Source organism: Rhinopithecus roxellana, chromosome 8 (genome assembly GCF_007565055.1).
Source record: "Rhinopithecus roxellana isolate Shanxi Qingling chromosome 8, ASM756505v1, whole genome shotgun sequence".
NCBI lineage: Eukaryota > Metazoa > Chordata > Mammalia > Primates > Cercopithecidae > Rhinopithecus > Rhinopithecus roxellana.
In genome coordinates, this window is record NC_044556.1 from 71,553,679 (window position 1) to 71,574,535 (window position 20,857).

Consider the following 20,857-nt stretch of genomic DNA (forward strand, 5'->3'; position numbering starts at 1 on the left):
GAGACGTAGTCTCGCTCTGACGCCAGGCTGGAGTGCGGTGGTGCGATCTCGGCTCACTGCAACCTCGGCCTCCCAGGTTCAAGCGATTCTCCTGCCTCAGCCTCCCGAGTAGCTGGGATTACAAGCATGCGCCACCACGCCCGGCTAATTTTTGTATTTTTGGTAGAGACGGGGTTTCACCATGTTGGCCAGGCTGGTCTCATCTCCTGACCTTGTGATCCGCCCTCCTCGCCCTCCCAACAGGCCTGAGCCACCGCACTCAGTCTGCGCACTCTTAAACATGGGCTCTTTCTTACAATATATTCTCTCCAAGGGCAATACATTCTATATAAATGAAATGAACCAAAATTCCAATTCTATCTAGATCCTTTACTTTCAGTTAGGCCACCGTGGGAAAAGTACTTGACTGTTCTGAGTTTCAGTTACAGTACTCGTCAATAAAAGGGGAGAATAATATACCCCTTGGGAGTCAAAAACTCAGATGTGCTCAGGAGCTGGGCAGGAAACATACAGGAGGGAGGCAGAGGTTGTGGTCATGGAGAAAGGAGGGAGGCGCTGGTGCACTAAAGAGCAGGTGGAGGATCTAGTGGAGCAGCCACCACCCAGTGCCAGCCTATTGTTACCTGATCTCTTATTTCTCGAAAGAGCCAGAAATCCAGATCCAAACCTTTTTTGGTTGGTGAGTTAGATTAACCGCTCTGTGGAGGAGATGCACTGGTGGGTGTTGCTTCGGTATTCTAGATCTGTCTCATAATCTTCTCATGAGAATTAAATAAGATGGCACTCCTGTACACCTGACACAGAGTAGGTGCTTAGTGAACCCGAGTTCTCCTCTCTGTTCTGCCATGCACTATAGTTTCCCACTCTTTGTGTGTGTGTGTATTTTTTGAGAGAGGTTCTCACTCTGTCACCCAGGCTGGAGTGCAGTGGCATGATCACAGGTCACTGCAGGCTGGATCTCCTGGGCTCAAGTAATTCTGCCGCTTCAGCCTCCAGAGTAGCTGGGACTACAGGCACACACCAGGACGCCCAGCTCGCCTAGCTGCTTTTTTTTTTTTTTTTTTTTTTAAGAGATGGAGACTTACTATGTTGCCCAGGCTGGTCTCAAACTCCTGGGTTTAAGCAATCCTCCCACCTCGACCTCCCAAAGTACTGGGATTAAAGGTGCGAGCCACTACGTCCCACCCACTTGCTCTTACAATTGCCTGCTTCTTGCCTCTCTTCTCATTACTTCCAAGCATAATAAAGTTGATAATGATTTTAGAAGTTATATCTCCTTTCACTGGCTGGAACATCAGTGTCTAGTATGCATACATGCAGGTATGCTCAGAATCCCTAGTCCTGTCATTGACTGTGATTTGCTTCTCTCTCCTACTCCTCTCCCCACCAACTGAATAAAGCAGTCAACTGTTGCAAAAATTACGTGCAAGCCTTAAATATGATGGAATAAAAGCTGGGATAGAGAGGTGGATCTTTATTGTGGTGGGAAATGGGGGCCGCATAACTCGAGGGCTGAGTCTAAGTAGAAAGGTAAAGGAATTTTAGATGGATATTAGTCAGAAGTCAATAACATAGTCCCAATTTCCTTGTTGATCATAAAGTGGAATTTGAATCCTGTATGTACGTAAATGCTCATATAAAAAAATTAAATACCTTCAAGTGATAACTAACGTTTATTAAGGTTTTTGGGTTTTTTCTTTTTTTTTTTTTTTTGAGATGGAATCTCGCTCTGTCACCCAGGCTGGAGTGCAGTGGCACGATCTTGGCTCACTGTAACCTCTACCTCCTGGGTTTAAACAATTCTCCTGCCTCAGCCTCCCGAGTAGCTGGGACTATAGGCGTGCACCACCACACCCCAGCTAATTTTTGTATTTTTAGTAGAGATGGAGTTTTGCCATGTTGGCCAGGCTGATCCCAAATTCCTGATCCCAAGTGATCCACCCACCTCGGCCTACCAAACTACTAGGATTACAGGCATGAGCCTCCGTGCCCGGCCTATTAAGTTTTATATACCAGTTTCTGTGCTCAGTATTTTTTCATGTTAACTCATTTAATAAACAACTCCATTTTATAGATGGAAAATCTTATCTATTGAGCAATTTGCCCAGAATCACAAAATTCTGGCAATTTTGAGAGGCAGAATTTGAATTCTGGGAAGTCTGGTTCTGGTACTCCTAGCCACTACACCCTACCTCTCAAATAAATGATTGGTGTGAATTCAAACAAAACAACTTAAAGACAAATTTTAGTACTTTTAGTGTTTTAAAAATATTCAGCATTAAGTTCAACATTATATCTAACATTGAACAAAATCCAACCTTCAAACTAAATTCAGTTACAAAATAAGACCAGGACTGAACTCTACACTACAGTTTTATGCAGAAGGAAAGGGCTAACCCTTTATCTGTTGCTTCTAGACACTGTAATATTGCTCTAGATGCCCGAAGACATGGATTTCAGCTGTTTAATTTGCTGTATAAATTAGGATGAGAGACTGCAACCCTGGCTGCCAATGTAAAGATGGTGCTGATGGAGAGGTGAGGACGCCGCCTACTGGAATAGTAGATGGATGCATTATCTTCCTCAGGCTGCTCCTCTGTGACAAGACTGATCAATGTAACAGTGAGTTAGTTAGCAGGGCGAAAGTTCATACTTCCCATCACCTAGAGATCAGTGAGATCAGATAAGGAGGGAAAATCCTCTCCTTGGGCCATAGACTGCACCTTTGACTCAATTGCAAGTTACAATGGAAAGTCTTTGTCTGTAATAGAACCACACATGGAAAGGGTGATATATTGTAGCAGCAAACCACTTCCAGGCAAAAAGGAGATCTCAGGGTCTTGTGCACAGAGAACACGCAGCTTGCTCACTAAGTAGGTGTTGTATTGAGACAAGACACGAATGACTGGTTCCTTTGCTTCCATCAAATAACCTTTAGCTCAGCTCTGCCTGTCAGTGTGCTGACCACCACAAGAAGAGAGGGAGGGAGTACTGGGATGGGGCAGGGAGCTTCTCTTGGGACCAATGTAAATTTTTTGTAAGCCTCCCTTTGCAAAAGAGCCTGTGTATGTGCATTCAGCAGCTGCACCTTTAACTCAGGAGCTTAAGGAAAAAACCATGTTTTTTTTGTTCTACCTTGCTTTACTCTATTGTTATCTACTATGTTATAGGGTCAGCACCACTCTAAAAAAGCAGACCTGTACTGTTCCTATGGCCATATATTATGTATTTATTCCAGGGGATCCCCTGCTTGATACATAAACACACCCTTCCTTATTCCTGTTCATGGTTTGATTGTCTGATGGTCAGCCTTGGCTGGAGAAATGAGATTTTTATTGTTTTTATTTTATTTATTTATTTATTTTTTTTTTGAGACGGAGTCTCGCTCTGTCACCCAGGCTGGAGTGCTGTGGCTGGATCTCAGCTCACTGCAAGCTCCGCCTCCCGGGTTCACGCCATTCTCCTGCCTCAGCCTCCCGGGTAGCTGGGACTACAGGCGCCCGCCACCTCGCCCGGCTAGTTTTTTGTAGTTTTTAGTAGAGACGGGGTTTCACCGTGTTAGCCAGGATGGTCTCGATCTCCTGACCTCGTGATCCGCCCGTCTCGGCCTCCCAACGTGCTGGGATTACAGGCTTGAGCCACCGCGCCCGGCCTTTTATTGTTTTTAAATTAGGCCTCCTGTCTTCATTGTACACCTGGCTAAGTATGAATTCTGTCCTCTTTGAAAGTTTCTTTAATAAGATTCACACATGCAATTCCTATAATTACTAGGAAAACATTTTAACATATTAATTCTGCATAATCACCAGAAGGCATTACAATATAGATTTAAAAGTTATTATTTAGCCTTAGGAATCATGAAGTAAGATAATAGGTTTGATCGGTTTGGTCTTGCATTTTATAATAGGTTGGTAACAAGGAAGACCATTTATTTGGTATTTATTTTTGAGAATAGTGCTTACTCTATATGCTGAGATTTCAAGCAATGATCTTGGAACCCTGGTTAGTCACATCTTCCATTTCACAGAAAACAGGACAGAAGCATTAGAAAGAAAGGCATAAGCTCAGGAAGGGCCCATCCTGGGAAAAAACACAAAGTTCAAGGGTCTTTGACTCTAATCACTCCTCAGTATTCCATGACCTTGCCACTTCTATCCTCGGAAATCTCATGCTACTTTCTGTTGGCACAAATGAGGGCCTCTCATTGTGATACAGCTTTTGTACAGCCCTTCCAGTTCCATACTTCTTCTTCCTTGTTTAAACAACTTTACTGATGTACTTTTAATAACATAAAATTCACCCAATTGATGAATTTTAGTAAATGTATACAGTTGTGCAGCCATAACCACAATGAAATTTTAGAACAAATCCCTCGCCCCCTGTGTCCATTTGCAGTCAGTCCACACCCCGAGCCCTGGCCTCAAGCAAGAGATCTCCTTTGTCTCCATAGCTTTGCATTTTTTTGAAAATTAATATGAATAAGGCTAGGCGCCGTGGCTCACGCCTGTAATTCCAGCACTTTGGGAGGTCGAGGCAGGTGGATCACAAGGTCAGGAGTTCAAGACCAGCCTGGCCAACATGGTGAAACCCCTTCTTTACTAAAAATACAAAAAAATTAGCCGGGCATGGTGGCAGGCACCCGTAATCCCAGCTACTCCGGAGGCCTGAGGCAGGAGAATCACTTGAACCCAGGAGGTAGAGGTTGTGGTGAGCCAAGATCGCACCATTGCGCTCCAGCCTGGGCAAGAAGAGCGAAACTCCATCTAAAAAAAAAAAGAAGAAAATTAATATGAATAAATATGTAGCATTTTGTGTCAAGTAGGAAAATACTTTTGTGATTGATCCATGTTGGTGCATAAGTCAATAGTGTTTTATTTCTTATTGTTGACTACCTCATACCATGAATAAAAATTAACCAGATGGAGCATAAGATCTAAATATAAGAACAAAACTATAAATTTCTAGAAAAAAAACATGAAAATATATTATCAAAGCATGATCCATAATAGAAAAAATTGTATTGATAGACCATTTTGTTTATTCCCCAAGTGATAGACATTTGTATTATTTCTAGTTTTTACTAGAATATAATACAATATTATATATTGTAATATAAATAATGCTGCTGTGAACATTTGAATAGAAGTTTTTGTGTGCACATAAATTTTCATTTCTCTTTAGGTAGATGCCTAGGAGTAAAATTAATGGGTTGTATTTTAAGTGTACATTTAGTCTTTTAGATGTTGCCAAATAGGTTTCCAAAGTAGTTGTATGATATTACATTTCTACCATCCATGTAAGAGGCTTCCAGTTTCTTCACATCCCTGACAACACTTGCTATTGTCAGTTTTTTTTAATATTAGCTATTCTAGTGGGTGTTACAGGTAGCTCATTGTGGTTTTACTTTGCATTTCCTTTATGACTAATGATGTGATCATCTTTTTATGTACTTAGTTTCCATTTGCATATCTTCTTCAGCAAATGTGTATCCAAATCTTCCACCACCCCCCTCTTTTTGTTCTATTATTGATTTGAAAGAGCTTTTATATTTGAATTGTAAGAGTTCATTGTATATTCTGGATACAAATCTTTGATCAGACTTGTGTTTTGCAAATATTTTCTCCTGGCCAATGGCTAACCTTTTCATTTTCTTGTGTCTTTTGAAAAGTAACATTTTTAATTTTGATGAAATACAATTTGTCAATTTTTTTCTCTTATGGATCATGCTTCAGTGATATATTATCTTGTGTTTTTTCCTAGAAAGTTATAGTTGTTTTGTTTTTTGAGACAGAGTCTTACCCTGCCTCACCCAGGCTGGAGTACAGTGGCACGATCTCAGCTCACTGCAGCCTCCACATCCTGGGTTCAAGTCATTCTCCTGCCTCAGCCTCCCAAGTACCTGGGATTACAGGCATGCTCCACACACCTGGCTAATTTTTGTATTTTTAGTAGAGACAGGGTTTCACCATATTGGCCAGGCTGGTCTCAAACTTCCAACCTGAGGTGATCCTCCCGCCTCGGGCTTCCAAAGTGCTGGGATCACAGGTGTGAGCCGCCATGCTCGGCCGTTTTTGTTCTTATATTTAGGTCTGTGTTCCATCTTATGTTTATTTTTATGTATGATGTAAGGTAAAGATCAAGGTTTATTGGAGGTTTTTTTTTTGCATGCAGATATTCTATCATTTCTGCCATTGAATTACACTGACACTTTCATTGAAAATTAGTTGATCACATATGTGTGAGTCTATTTCTGGACTCTTTATTTTGTTCCATTGATCTGTATGTCCATCATTATACCAATATCACAATCTTGGATTATTGAATCTTTATAACAAATATGGATATTAGTTGGTGCCAATCACCCAGTTTTGTTCTTCTTCAGAATTGTTTTGTCTATTTTAAGGAGTTGCTGCCTGTTTTTGTAAATAAAGTTTTATTGACACATAGCTATGTCTGTTCATTTGTATATTTTCTCTAGCTGTTTTTGAACTAAAATGGCAGAGGTTAGGAGTTGCAACAGTTTGTGGACCACAAAGCCTAACATATTTACTATTTGGCTGTTTATAGAAAAAGTTTACTGGCCCCTGGTCTAGGTCCTTTGCATCACCATATAAATTTCAAAATTAGTTTGTCAGTCTGTGCAAAATAAGCCTGCTAGGATTTTTATAAGAATTAGATTGAATCTATAAATCAATTTGAGGAGAAATGCCATTTTAACAATATCAAGTCTTCCAATCCATGAACAGTTATTTAGGTCTTATTTCTCTCAGCAGTAGAGTTTTTGGTGGACAAGTCTTGCACATTTTTGTTTATTCCTAAGTATTTTTTTTGTTTTTGATACTATCATGAATAAAATTTTCTTAATTCCATTCTCAGATCAGTTGTTGCCATTATATGAAAATACAATTGATTTTACATTGATCTTGTATCCTCTGATTTTCTTAAGCTTGCTACTTGCAAAAACTACTATTCTAGTTCCTGCAGGTTTCTTGCAATTTTTTACATGCAATTTCATGTCATCTGCACATAAAAACAATTTTAGTTTTTCCTTTCCAATCTGTATACTTTTTTCTTGCCTATTGCACTGGCTATAACCTCCAGTAAACCACTGAATACAGTTGTGAGTGCAGACATCCTTGCATTGATTCCCATCCTGAGGGGAAGCATTCAATTAAGTGTGATGTTAACTGTAGGCTCCTTGTAGATGCTCTTATCAGGCTGAGGAAGTTTCGTTATATTCCTAGTTTTCTAAGTTTTAATCATGAATAGGTGTTAGATTTTGTCAAATATCTTTTCTGTGTCTATCAACATAATCATATGGCTTTTTTCCTTTATTAATATGATATATTGCAATGATTCTCGACTGGAGGTGATTTTGCTCCTTATGGGACATTTGACAATGTCTGGAGACATTTTCGATTGTCAGACTGGGGAGGTGGGTTCTACTGGTATCTGGTGGGTAGAGGCTGAGGATTCTGTTCAACGTTCTAAATGCGCAACAAAGAATTATCTAACCTAAAATGTCAGTAGTGCTGATATTGAGAAAAATGTCATGTGCACATGAAAAGAATGTTTGTTCTGCTGTTGGGTAGAATGATCCCACATTTCAGTTAGGTAAAGGTGTGTTATTCAAGTCTTCTATACTCTAATTTTTGGCTTCCACATTCTATCAGTTATTGATGGTGTTGAAATCTCTGACTATAATGGTGAATTTGTTTATTTCTTCTTGCAGTTTTATCAGGAATCCTCTTGATGAACTGCCCACCTTTATCATTATTAAATGACCATCTTTAACCCTGATGACAGTCTTTGCTTTGAAATCTTTTTCTGACATTAATAGAGTCACTCCAACTTTCTTTTGATTAGTGTTAACACGGTATATATTTATCCATTGTATTAGTTTTCTGTTGCTGCAAAACAAACCACTGCCAAAACTTAGCAGCTCAAACACACATTAACTCAGAGTTTCTGTAAGGAATCTGGATGCTTCTACTTTAATCATAGGCTGCAATCAAGGTGTTAGCTGGGTTCTGGTCATCTCAAGACCCAACTGGGGAAGGATCCATTTTCAAGTGCACATCATTGTTGGCAGGATTCAGTTCCTGGCAGGTTGTCCAACTGAAGGCCTGAGTTCTTTGCTGGCTGTTAGCAAAAGGCTGGCTTCAGCTCTTTGTCACATTAGAGGTTCCTTAATTCTGTGGGCTTTTGTCATAAATTTACTCCCATCTGCTGGTAGCTCCTCCTCTGGCTTCCTAGCACTGCTAAGGGTTATTTTGGTTTTTCTATTTCTTGTCATTTCAGTAAGACTGGTGGGGGAGATTATGGGAAAGAAAAGTAAAAGACTATGTCCAGTCTGTCATCTTGAACTGAAATTAATCTCTTTTTGCACTGCACTTTAATAAAAAAAAAAAAAATGAGCTGAGATTGCACCATTGCACTCCAGACTGGGTGACAGAGCGAGACTCTGTCCAAAAAAAAAAAAAAAGTCAAAATGTATTTCCCTTATTAAGAAGGGTATGGTGTAAGTAGACATGTAAAAACCTCTAACATACATTGGGCAGGTACTGTATGCCCCAGTTTATATATTCCTCACCAAATGAGGAAAATGAGGCTCACAGAAGTTAAGTTGTTTAGTAAAGTTGGAAAACTCATCATATTAAAGGTTGGTGGGCAACCATTTTGCATACATAGGCCACAAGCCCTCAATGATTCTGATTGTTTTCACTCTTTTGGAAAAGATGAAGGGGTAGGGTATCAACAAAAATGGTCTTTGGATTAAAGGCCTCTTCAAGCCAAATCTTGTCAAATAAGAAAGCTGTTCTGGGTAGTAAACTAGACAGATCCCTCAAGAGATACCTTGTGTTGTGATATTATTCAGCATCTTCTTAGTTATTGGTAACTGTACCTTACAAGTAAGATTAAATTGTACAGAATAAAAATTTCACCTTTCTTAAAATAGTCCAAAGGAAGGAAAAATATGAAGCATTCTGAGACATCAACTTTGATGTCATTTACATTGTGAAGACTGTTCTTAGATCCCTCCACTTCACATCACCAGCATTTTTTCCTTAGAGACCCTGCTCACCCAGATTCCTGCTTTAGGATTCTGAAGTTTAAATTACTGCATTGTAAAGACCTGTTCCCTTTATTAATTAACAGTTGTCTACTTTAAACCTAGTAATGACAATTGGCAAACATCTCCCCCAATATTAACTTCTGATCTTCACTGTTTCTCCCTTAGCTCTGTAGGACTTAGGAGAGCAAAAACGGGCAGATAAAGCCACATGGCCCTTTAGACACAAACTCACACATCTAGGAGCATTCCTTGTCATGTTTAATTCTCAAACTCCATTGTCGCTAATATACTGCTGCAGAACATTCCTTCCCTAAGGCAGTTATGACAAAGAAGTAAGTTGTGTGGAGTTATACATGACCTACTTTTTCCTAGAAGTTTAGGTACTACCATACATCAGATGTCAAAAGTTTCTTGTAGGCATTTTCTAATATGGAATGGTTTCTCGAACTTGATTCTTGGGTTCTTTCTGTATTCATTTATTCTATTATTTTCTTATAAACGATATAATCTATAATGAATGGCTAAATTTAAAAACACATTTTTCTTGTGTGTCCTCTAATAAGAATGTATTTGTCATTTATTTTGGGCATGCACAAAGAGAGAGATAGATTCTGTTTAGAGTTCTAAGTCAGATGATTATTCTTTTTGAGGAGATCCTGACACCCCAGTGTTAACTAGTTAGCAGTTATTAATATTCATAACCTTTTGATAACAGGAGGGAACATAAAATTAATACAACATACTTAATAACTAAACTAGGTACTTTAGCCCAAGTACAGTCATGCACCACACGACACTTCAGTCAGTGACTGCAAATACACTGGTGTTCTTTAAAATTGTAACATCAGCAGGGCACGGTGGCTCACACCTGTCATCCCAGCACTTTGGGAGGCCAAGACAGGTGGATCACCTGAGATCAGGACTTCAAGATCAGTCTGGCCAACATGGTGGAACCCCATCTCTACTAAAAAATAAAAAACTTAGCCAGGTGTGGTGGCAGGCACCTGTAATCCCAGCTACTCGGGAGGCTGAGATAGGAGAATCGCTTGAGCCTGGGAGGCAAAGGTTGCTGACCCAAGATCGCACCACTGCACTCCAGCCTGTGCGAGAGAGTAAGAACCTGTCTCAAAAAATAAATAAATATATATAGTGTTTTTATCTATGTTTAGATACACAGATATTACCACTGTGTTATAACTGCCTATGTATATTACTACAGTACATACAGTACAGTATATTACTGTATAGCATAGGACTGTTGCCTAGGAGCAAAAGCTATACCATATAGCCTAGGTGTGTAGTAGCCTTTGCCACCTATGTTTGTACAAGTACAATCTGATTCACAGCACAACAAAATCGCCTAACAGCACCTTTCTCAGACCATATCCCCATTGTTAAGGGACATGACTGTACTTGCAATTTTTAATATTCTTAAAAATGATAGTCATGTTCTTGGCTTGCTCTCTACATCCATTCCTAAAAAGAATGTAGGCCTACATTAAGACAAAATTTCATATTATTTCACCTTTATTTTATATTCTATTTTACTCAATTGCAAGCTTATTAAGAACAAGTTTTCATCATAACTTACCCTTACCTCATCCATATTACACTAGAATTATATCATATAGAAAAACATTTTTTCCATTAGTTTTATAAGACGTATCCACAGTGTGATTTATTTTTAGTTATGTAATTTTAAAAAACCACTTTGGTGTAGATTTTTCAAAAATGATAACCCTGAAATTAATGAAAATTGTCATTAAAAGATTTCTAGTTTTGCTTTTATAAAAATCATTATTTCAAATTTCACAGTGAAGAGGTACTAAATTCCTCATAGGACATGAAATTATATAAAAATAGAAGACATAGACATCTTTAAATCTTTAATCCTTTGATTAAGCAGCAAGCATATCACTCTTCCAGGCCAAACACTGCTTAAACAAAAAAGAAAAATAATGACGTGCAAAATATTTACAAAATATGCAAAGCACACAATAAAGACATCTCACTATATACATGTGTCGTATTACTAATGAAGCTAAGGTTTTTCTACTGTGTGCTCTAATGCATGTAAATCAAATTACAGCACATCCCTCAGATACAGCACCTTGGCCCATGTCTGGATAGAACAGATTTTTTAATGAATCACAATATACTGAACAACTGGACAGATGCTAGTGCTGACCAACTTGACTGACATATCCCACATATTGTGTACTGAAGGTCTACTGACAAGAGACAAGACAATAAACGCTGTAAAGGTATAGTATGCACATACGTAAGACAATCTAAGTGCTTTAAAAAAATGCTTTAGCTATTTTAAGATACATAACTGTCCCCTGTGGCTTTTAAAGAAAAAATAAGTATAAATTGTTGAATATTAAGAATTTTAAATCAGCTAAATTCAGGTCCAAGAACTATTTAAGATGATTCAATGAGAAAGAAAAGAACCTAACCTGGAAAAAGAGTTTCAGATATGCCAGTACGTAGGGTATTTATGGAAATAAGTGGTCTAAAATGAAAAATTAAAACTAATCAATGAATTTAAATCTATAGCACTTTAAGGCTGTGGAGCCAACAATAGGGAATATTTTGGGAACACATGATCTTTCAAAACATAAATTAGGGCCTTATGTTGACTATTTTGTGAAGTATTCTACACGTGATAAGAATGTGACTGTGCAAACATTTAGCCTATGTCCACTAGTATAGCAATCTAAGTGATCTGTCCCTTTGCACAAATAATGATTCCAATATGAAATCATTGTATCAAAAATATTAATTACACATTGTTGAAATACTATCACTTGTAAAATATTCTTTGTAAGTACTTAATGATTATGGGTTGAATTAAGAAGACTTGATGTCTTTTTGTTTTTCTATAAAAAGGGGTCTCAGCATTTTTAGTTAACAGCACAATTGTGACAATATACTGATACATCTTTAGATAACACAGAACAAATTCTTAAATTTATTTTTGAAATAATGTTGATGATTTAACCCTAAACCAATCCCACGAATACAGGTTGGCTGCAAGGAATACACAAATGTATCCAAATAGTACAATAGAGATTTATCAAGAAAACACTTTTCATATTAAATGCAGACCATATTATTAAGTATAAGGGCAATTTTAAGTTCAGAAACCAAACACGAAAAGGGTACTGTAAATAAATGCTTCCATAACCACTGTGTCTACATAACTAACAAAATATAATTCTTCTCTGAAGTCCCCAGATGTAGGCAACTACTAGTTAAAAGCAGATAGCATTTAGAAACAAAAAAAACCCAACTCCATTTTCAAGGAACTTAGAGATTATATTTCAACAAATTAAGTCCTCATTTGTATGCAAAATTATTCTTCCAATCCTCTCATTACTGATAGATGATGAGTCAACGACCTTTAAACAAGGACTCTGCGCTAGGACCCTAAACTGTATGTTAAAGGGTTAGTAGGTTCAGTACATTCTTTGTGGTTTTATATAATTGCTTTGCAATTGATTAAATTGCTTTCTTTTAAAGGAACATATTAAAATTCCTTTAGAAAAAAAAGCAACATTTTTTGAAAGGAGGGATATGCAGCTATAATTTCTTAAATATGCATAAAATGAACATATGTCAAAATCGGAAATGCTGGCTATTCTTGCACTCCTAACATAGGAAAATGGTTTTTAAAAAATTAAATTAAAGAAAAAAGCCAAACATCCTTAACTTAAGAAACTTAAGGAGTTTTCACAATTCCTAAGTCAATATTCCTGTACTAAGAGCCTTGACTATGAAGAGGCAGGAATATAAAGAACCTCGATAAAATAAATACAGTAAAAACAAAACAAAAACTTGGTATATAGAATACTTAAATCTTTTTTTTTTTTCCTTTTATGAGATCAACATTGCTGAACATATACTCTAGAAAGGAGGCTAACTGGAGGCTTTTTGTTGTGTAACATTTTAGTCTAGTGGACTGAAAAATTTCTTAGACATCCACTTATGCTAGTCCACTGCCACAGAACTAGTTCGCAGCCTCAGTATCTAGAAATGATTATTCTTTCCTCTTTTTCATCAGTCAGATGAGCATTGGTATAATGATGGGGTGAAAAGTTACTGCAGGTCTGTCCAATTTAATTTTTAGTGCAGTGAGGACTGTGAATCTGTCTGAATTCCAATAAGTGATGGTGGCTGTTGACCACCAACCGTGGACAACACTGGTCTTGGGTTTAGACGGGGTGGCATAGAATTAGCAGGGCGAATAAGAGGTGGTGGAGGCTGATTTAAAGTTGGCCGGGGCTGGATGAACCGAGCCTGCTGCTGGAGTGGAGGAGGCTGCCGGTGAAGAGCGGGGGCAGCAGGCAGTGTTGGACGAAGAAGTGGTGGAGGCTGGTTCAGAGTGGCAATAGGGGCTGTTGGTGTTGGAGTGGATGATGGGACAGGAGGTGATGGACCCAGTGTCCGAGGAGCCTGTGGGGTCTGTGCCTAGAGGTGAGGAAACAAAAATACACGTATGAGATGTAAGTCCTAATGAACTTAATACAATATAGTTTGGGCTGTCACAGGAAAAACAAAACAAATAAAAATAAAACAAAAACATAACACCAGTATTTATTGGAAGCACAAGCTTCTTTTATTTTAAACAAAACAAAACAAAAAACCAAAAACCAACGAGGCTACCAAACAGGCATCTTTATTTGTAAACAGCTTAACACTGGAAATAAAAATAAGACTATGAAAGAACAATACACTCCATTCTTCTAGAATCAGAACTTAGCATGTCATTATGACTTAAGAGTCACGAGAGATGCACCACTGAGTAAGTGTATTGTCAACCTTTCATGCTCAATTTAGCTAGTCCTCTTGACAAATTAACCTTACAGAATACCACACAAAATGGTGATTCCTATACTCATATTAGCTCAAATTCCATACACAAACACACCTCCTCTTCTTCATCAGTGCTCTTCCCTGATGGCACATTAGAAGCACTTTTTGTCTCCTCCCCTAAAGTAGAAGCATCACCATTAGAAGCCTGGGTTCCTTGTTCTGCTTCCCACTCCTGCAATACCTCCTCTAAGTTAAACCGACGCCTGTAGTTTACAAAGAAGTTCTTCACTTGGCCAACAGTCTTGTTGCCAATTACATCTGCAATAGCTTGAAAATCTTTACCATATTTGCGGACACCTGGAAGGCAAAGTAAATAATACACCTGTGAAGGATCAATAAGGAGAGCTGTGTGTACTATACATCATGCACACACAAAAGATACCAGCAATGACAATCCTTTCTGACAAACTCTGCTCAGTTCTCAATTCTGAGATACAGGCTAAGATATCAGGGTCACAGATGAAAACTATCAGTTATGTCATTTCATCGAGCCAGCCACTTGCCTTCAACTGAACAATCAGAAACTTACCATTTTTTACATACTCAGTTATTTTCTCCAATCCTCTCTTGAACTCTCAAATACAGTCCATTTATTGTAAAGCATTGAATTCTTTGTTCCATCCTCAATTCCACATTCATTTATTTCCCTAGTAGCCAGTCACCTAAATTTGAGCAACATCGTTTGTAAACAAAACTGGATGGGAATGAGCCATCTCTCTTATCCCCTCAATGGACTGAGTGAGTAGCCTTAGGGTTCCCCCATTAAGAAAAGCATTATAATTTTGGTCTTAATACTAACTTCAACATGAATACTTGCCTATACCACCAGGGTACCAACAAATTGAAATTAGGTAAGAACTTAAACATGAAAAGCAGGAGAATCATCACAAGTTGGTGGATTTTTAAAAGGGAAGTTTTTTTCAGAGTCAGTTGGATTTTAACTCATCTAGTAGTTTTAAAGACTGAATGGATGTAAGATTATAGCTTAAAGAATAAGGTAACAGTAATGACTACCTGAAGAGCACTTGTGCTCATCATCACTATCTTAAACTTAAGAAGGGATATATATTGTTAATTGAGAACCTAACTTTACACTAAGGAAGTTTCATTATAATGAAGGGTAATAATTGATTTAAGAAGTTGAGATTGTTAACTATACTATAGAATTTTAAATAGATAATTTCCTCTTAAGGGAATTCTAAAAGAAGTTCACAGACTTATTCTAGAAGGAGATGCACTTAGCTCAAAATAGAATAGAAAATAGAAAAGTTGTTGAAAATTTTTATAATTTGATAACTGCTTTTAAAAATACCAGAAAACAGTAACTCATTAATGAAAGAGATGAGAAAGGAGACAAAAATATGGGGGCTTAAATAAACAACATGTATATGATCACAGATGAGCGAATATATGGATATGTTAATACCCAGCAGAAATGCTATTCTTACCAATACCAATTAATATGAAATACTCAATTACCCTAAAGCACTATCATGATGTAACAATCCTACTTTTAAATTCTGCTTTACTTTAAATTGAGAATTTGGAAATAAGCATCTCTGACTACATTGAACTAGCTGGGCTTGACTCTAAGGGGAATTCCTTTATCTAAGAGCACTCTGGACAGCAGATCTGACATTACTATCCTCTAATTATATCCCATTTTTAAGGTAGAGTTCTGGGTTTGTAAGCTATGCTCATTTGCTGTGTTCTCAAAGGAAAATACATGTACATGACAATAAAGTAACAATGATAGATACTGTTTATAATATTTTATCAGCATAAATGAATTTATACTCCCTTTAAACCCATGAGGTTGATTTCCAGTTTGAACTTCACAGTTAAGTATAAATTCTAATAGTGACTAGATTCCACTGAGAGTTTATTTGGTAATAAAAATCCAAGGATATTTGATAGGAGTTACTGTTATATATTCAAGTACTTCTCTATTACTTTTACATTTTAGAAAATAGCAACTCTTAGAAGGGTGAGTCTCTGTGCCATTTCTAAATTCTAAATTTGAGTTTGCTGCACTGAAGATTAACTACTAATTAGAAACTAAATATAATGTTCTATCAGTTACTAATTTTCATAAGGGACACTTAATTTACATTCTAGCAATGGCTAAACCTACTGAACACATGAGTTTAGAAGTGAAAACCTTAAAACAGTCTAAGATGAGACTGTATTCCTAAGAAGAAGTCACATTAAAACTAACTCTGACTCCAAGTCTAAAGATATTATAAACCTCAGAACACTTATTTTGCAAAATATATTCCAAAACTCTAAGTTGTCCCCAAGTCTGATTCCATTAAATAAGTGCCCCTTCTTCTGACTATACTCCTTTTGATCTTCCACTTAATTTTCTCTTGTTCAATGGACTTTACCTTGTCACCAATATTGTTACATTTGTAAAATTATATATCTTAAATTCAAAACTACTTCCTGTAAGAGTGTTTCTAGAGATGTTCAATGTTGACAACTTTTTCTAACTCACCCAAGTATGCTTATAATTAACTATAATATGTTTATAATTAACTCATGTATGCCAGTTAAACTCTTAAGGCTCAGACCACACTGTAGACTTCTGTAGTTTGGCTGAGGATTCCAACCTCAGATATTCCAACCTAGATATTCCAACAAATATCTAGGCCCATTTGTTCCTGAGAACAAATCCCCTCAGCCTGGACGGGGTCTGGAATAGCTGGAGCTCCTTGGCAATCTCATTTGGACAAGAGCAGCTTCATCTGCTTGCCCTAGTGTGTTGTGACAAATTTCATAATTTTCTCCGTGTACCATGATGTGAAAAAGGTTGGAAAGTACTGTCCTGGAAAATATAAAGCAGCACTAGCATTACTACAATGCTGAGTACGCAGGAAGTGTTTAGGAAATAAGGAAATACGATTGTTCTTCCCTAAACCACAAGAGGTATTAGATATATATAGCTGAATTTTTCATCACCTTCACACTCAGAATGGCATGGCTCAAGAGCATTTTGGTTAGACGATGGAACTCTTAAGCTCTATACTGTTGCTAGCAACTAGGCAAACTCTAGTGAAACCCCAACTGACTCAATGAGACTGCTCCTTTAAAAAATCTCCAGCTAGATGTCTGAAACAACTAGCAGGTGGTAGTGATGAGCAGCAACTAACTTTAACAACTTATGGCATCAGAGCTACCCTAGTTTCAGTCTGTCCCTGGGGGAAGGGCACTCCATTATTTTTTCATAGTTGATAATAAACAAGGTGATGTGACTACAATCTCAGGAAGGGAGTTAAATATGATTAAGTCAATCTCCCTTCCTGAAGATGTAAAAGGTATGCTTGAACTATAGTTGTTAAAGTCTCACTTCTAGGGAAAGAGGTCGTTTTCAAAGGTTAGTGGAATAAACAGACAAATAGTACGTTTCCCAGGAAGAAAAAAAACTGTTTTCAGTCAAATTTCTAAATTTCATTTGAAAGCTACAATGAAACAACTTGGCTTTCTATGCTGGCAGATGATACCTTATAATCTTTATAAAGTTTTATTTGAGAATTAACATAAAAATATAAGTCATTAGGATATTGTTATCATTACATTTTATGAAAGCTCACATATTCCAACCAGGAATCTATATTACCCAGTGCAAAACATCTTTTTAAAATATTTCTTGTCAATACTTTTAACTTGCTAAAGAAGATATTTTTATTAGCAGTAGAGACATTAGCACAGCCATTATCTGAATTATCAGACATTCTGAATTAGTGGAGTCTGTCCACACATTTTTTTTTTTTTTTTAAATCTTTGGCTAGTAAGATGGTGGTAACTTCAGGAGAATTGATGTGGTATTTCCCAAATGTAAAATCAGAATCTGAATCTTTTTTTAAAAATTATTGTTATGTTTAGCTAGAAGGGATAGCATGGATAGCTGCCTTTGGTATGTTTAAAACCACTTTTTAAAATTTGGTTTTGGGGCTGGGCATGGTGGCTCATGCCTGTAATCCCAACACTTTGGGAGGCCAAGGCGGACAGATCACTTAAATCAGGAGTTCGAGACCAGCCTAGCCAAAATGGTAAAACCCAGTTTCTACTAAAAATACAAAAATTAGCCGGGTGTGGTGGTAAACGCCTGTAGTCCCAGCTATTCGGGAGGCTGAGGCACAAGAATCACTTAAACCCAGGAGGTGGAGGTTGCAGTGAGCCGAGATACTGCCACAGTGCTCCAGCCTGGGTGACAAAGTGAGACTCTGTCTCAAAAAAAAAAAAAAAAAAAAAATTGATTTTGGACCACAAAAAAAAAAAAAAAAAAAAAAAAAAAAAAAAACACACCCAAAAGACGAAACATGGTAAGCTGCTTATAGATAATCAAATTTCAGAAGATTTTTTTTCTGGCTTTCACAGCAAAATTTATTAAAGTGAACATGTACTTAGTTTAACTGGGAAACATTAATTTTTCAAAAATATATTTTTGAAATAACAGGAATACAGTAACATCTAGAAACTCCAGAGATATGATTCTGTTCTATCATTAAGACATACATTTTAAACTCAAGCCATTTGGGAGTGTGTATTTCTTTCCACCTCCTATAAATCTCTTCAAGAATTCCATATTAAAAGGTAGAAAAGGTAGCAGTAGCAGCAGAACAGTGACTGATGTATACATGGAAGGGGCTAAAAGTCAAAATCACATTGTAAGTTACATTCCATTACAAAAATGCTGGAAATTTTGAATCATTAATTATTTAATGTAAGTGTATCAGAGGGCTGACAATTATACTTTTGAACCTCCGTTCTTATGGTATCTGTTATAATAGAAAAATAATCTCTAAAGCAAAAGGGTGCTTTTCAGATGGAAAGATATAAATCTCCTCGTTCTACTTCCTTTTGATCATTCATGTACTGTGTTACCATCCTTTTATTTTTAAGCAACTGCCAAATCTACTTTTTCTCCTTTACAAACCCTTCTATCTTTTTGTTAGTATGAGACAGAAAAAAAACAATTTCTAGACTTGAAAATTCATTTATCTTAAAAAGGTGAATGAACTACAAGAAAAGGTAACTTTTACTATAAGCATAAGTCGCATGAACATAGTTCTGTCATTTTCTGTTTTATATATAAAAAGGTAGTAATTATAAAAAATAACTAAACATAAAAAATAACTATATAAAAATAACTAATTAAAGCTGACATCTTTATACAATTGGAAAAAATTTTGTTTATCCTAAAGTAGCATAAATTTTAGTTGGGAAGCATTTTTTTTAAGCTCTAGTGACTAGGAAATGAATATATTTAAGAGGCGGCTTATAATTAAAATGCAAATACCGTATACCATGCTTCTAGCCTCTACATACTTTAAAAAAGTGTTTTGTACTATAATTTAAACATACTGCTTTTTGAAAACAGCTAACCATCATTCCATTTTACATGGAAAAAAGATACACCTAGAATAATCTAATTCCTTTTTAAATTCTTTTTTTTTTGAGTCAGAGTCTCACTCTGTTGCCCAGGCTGGAGTGCCATCTTGGCTCACTGCAACCTCCACCTCCCAAGTTCAAGCAAATCTCCTGCCTCGGCCTCCCAAGTAGTTGGGACTACAGGTGTGCGCCACCATACCTGGGCTAATTGTTTGTATTTTCAGTTAAGATGGGGTTTCACCATGTTGGCCAGGCTAGTCTCAAACTCCTGGCCTCAAGTGAGTCACCTACCTCAGCCTCCCAAAGTGCTGGGATGACAGGTGTAAGCCACCACACCCAGCCCCTTTAAAAATTCTTAATTTCTGAATGCTGTTTATCATATGAATATCAAGTTGGATTTTAGGATAACTTCCAAATGCATTATAGGTTAGAGAAAAGTATTTATATATGTATAAGCTACAAACAGGAATATTTTATCATTAACACAAATATGGAAAGATCATTATTGGTCATAATAAAATTTGGTCATAATAAAAATTAGATACTTAGGGTTGGAACAATTGATAGAAACTGTAGAAGTACCTTTCCTGGCAAATATTTTAAGAGGATTAAATTAGAAGTATTAATGATATCCTACCTGGAGACTCTTGAAGAATTCTATTAAAATTATAACATAGGTAGAACTAGAATTAACATAATAAAGTGACTGAAAGTGTAAACAGACATTCCTATTTCATCTGAGCATGGTTTGCCCTCTCTTCCAATTAAGAAAGAAAGAAGGGAAACTTATTTAAATAGTTAACATTTAGTTAACAACTATATGAGTAGATGGAACAGGAAAGTAGGGTGGGAAATACATATTTAAGCCCTAGGAAAGGAAATGATCTCAATATGTTTGGTTTCAAAAGAGTAGTAACAAAAAAACGTATTTAATAGTAAAGTTGTAAATCTCACTAGTTGCGCCAGAGTCAATATTTTTTTCTGCAGGTCACTTTAATATTCTTCTACTATAAGCCAGATAAAATAAAGCATTTAACAAGTAAGTGTCAAATCAGAAATATATGTGTAAAATGTCTTGCATATAAAGTGCTATTCAAATTAAAACATGTTAATATCAAAAGTTTATTATTACTTTGGAAAACTAAATTGGTCATTAGAATAATATAAAGGTTTACCAAAAAACAAAAACAATTGCCTGCTAAGATAAGTACTTCTAGATAGTAAACTGTGTATTAAAAGACCCTGAAATTACGTCCCTTAACTGCACTGAAACTCAGGTACAGGGGACGTTACTACATGATTATACTATTTATAAGACACACTTCTGAGCACCATATAAATGCATGGGCACATAAGACAATATGACACTTTAAAATTCTCTTTAAAATAGCTATTTTGGGCACGAATAGCCTTTATAGTTTTATTTTATGTAACAACAACAAAAACCCAAAAATGAGAACAAAAAAAATCCAAAGAATAAATAAAACAGAGACATTAACACCATTAACA

At 36.7% G+C, this 20,857-nt stretch overlaps 1 protein-coding gene across 10 annotated transcripts in view; it reads right to left on the minus strand.

The window, feature by feature from the left end:
- Window positions 1-10,591: 10,591 nt before the first annotated feature.
- The window catches only part of RCOR3 (REST corepressor 3), a 57,712-nt gene continuing 47,446 nt past the window's right edge, over window positions 10,592-20,857 (minus strand). For 2 of the 10 annotated variants that reach the window (XR_004058758.1, XR_004058757.1), the window contains exons 11-13: window positions 14,484-14,616; window positions 14,010-14,251; window positions 10,724-13,549 (exon numbers count right to left, since the gene is read on the minus strand). Coding sequence is in view for 8 of the 10 variants with exons in the window: in XM_030935814.1 (XP_030791674.1) it covers window positions 13,205-13,549; window positions 14,010-14,251 (587 nt within the window). In the remaining 2 variants the exon portion in view is untranslated. Of the gene's footprint in view, window positions 13,550-14,009; window positions 14,252-14,483; window positions 14,617-20,857 lie in introns of all 10 variants that reach the window. The other 8 variants (XM_030935818.1, XM_030935813.1, XM_030935820.1 and 5 more) reach the window with 5 other exon arrangements.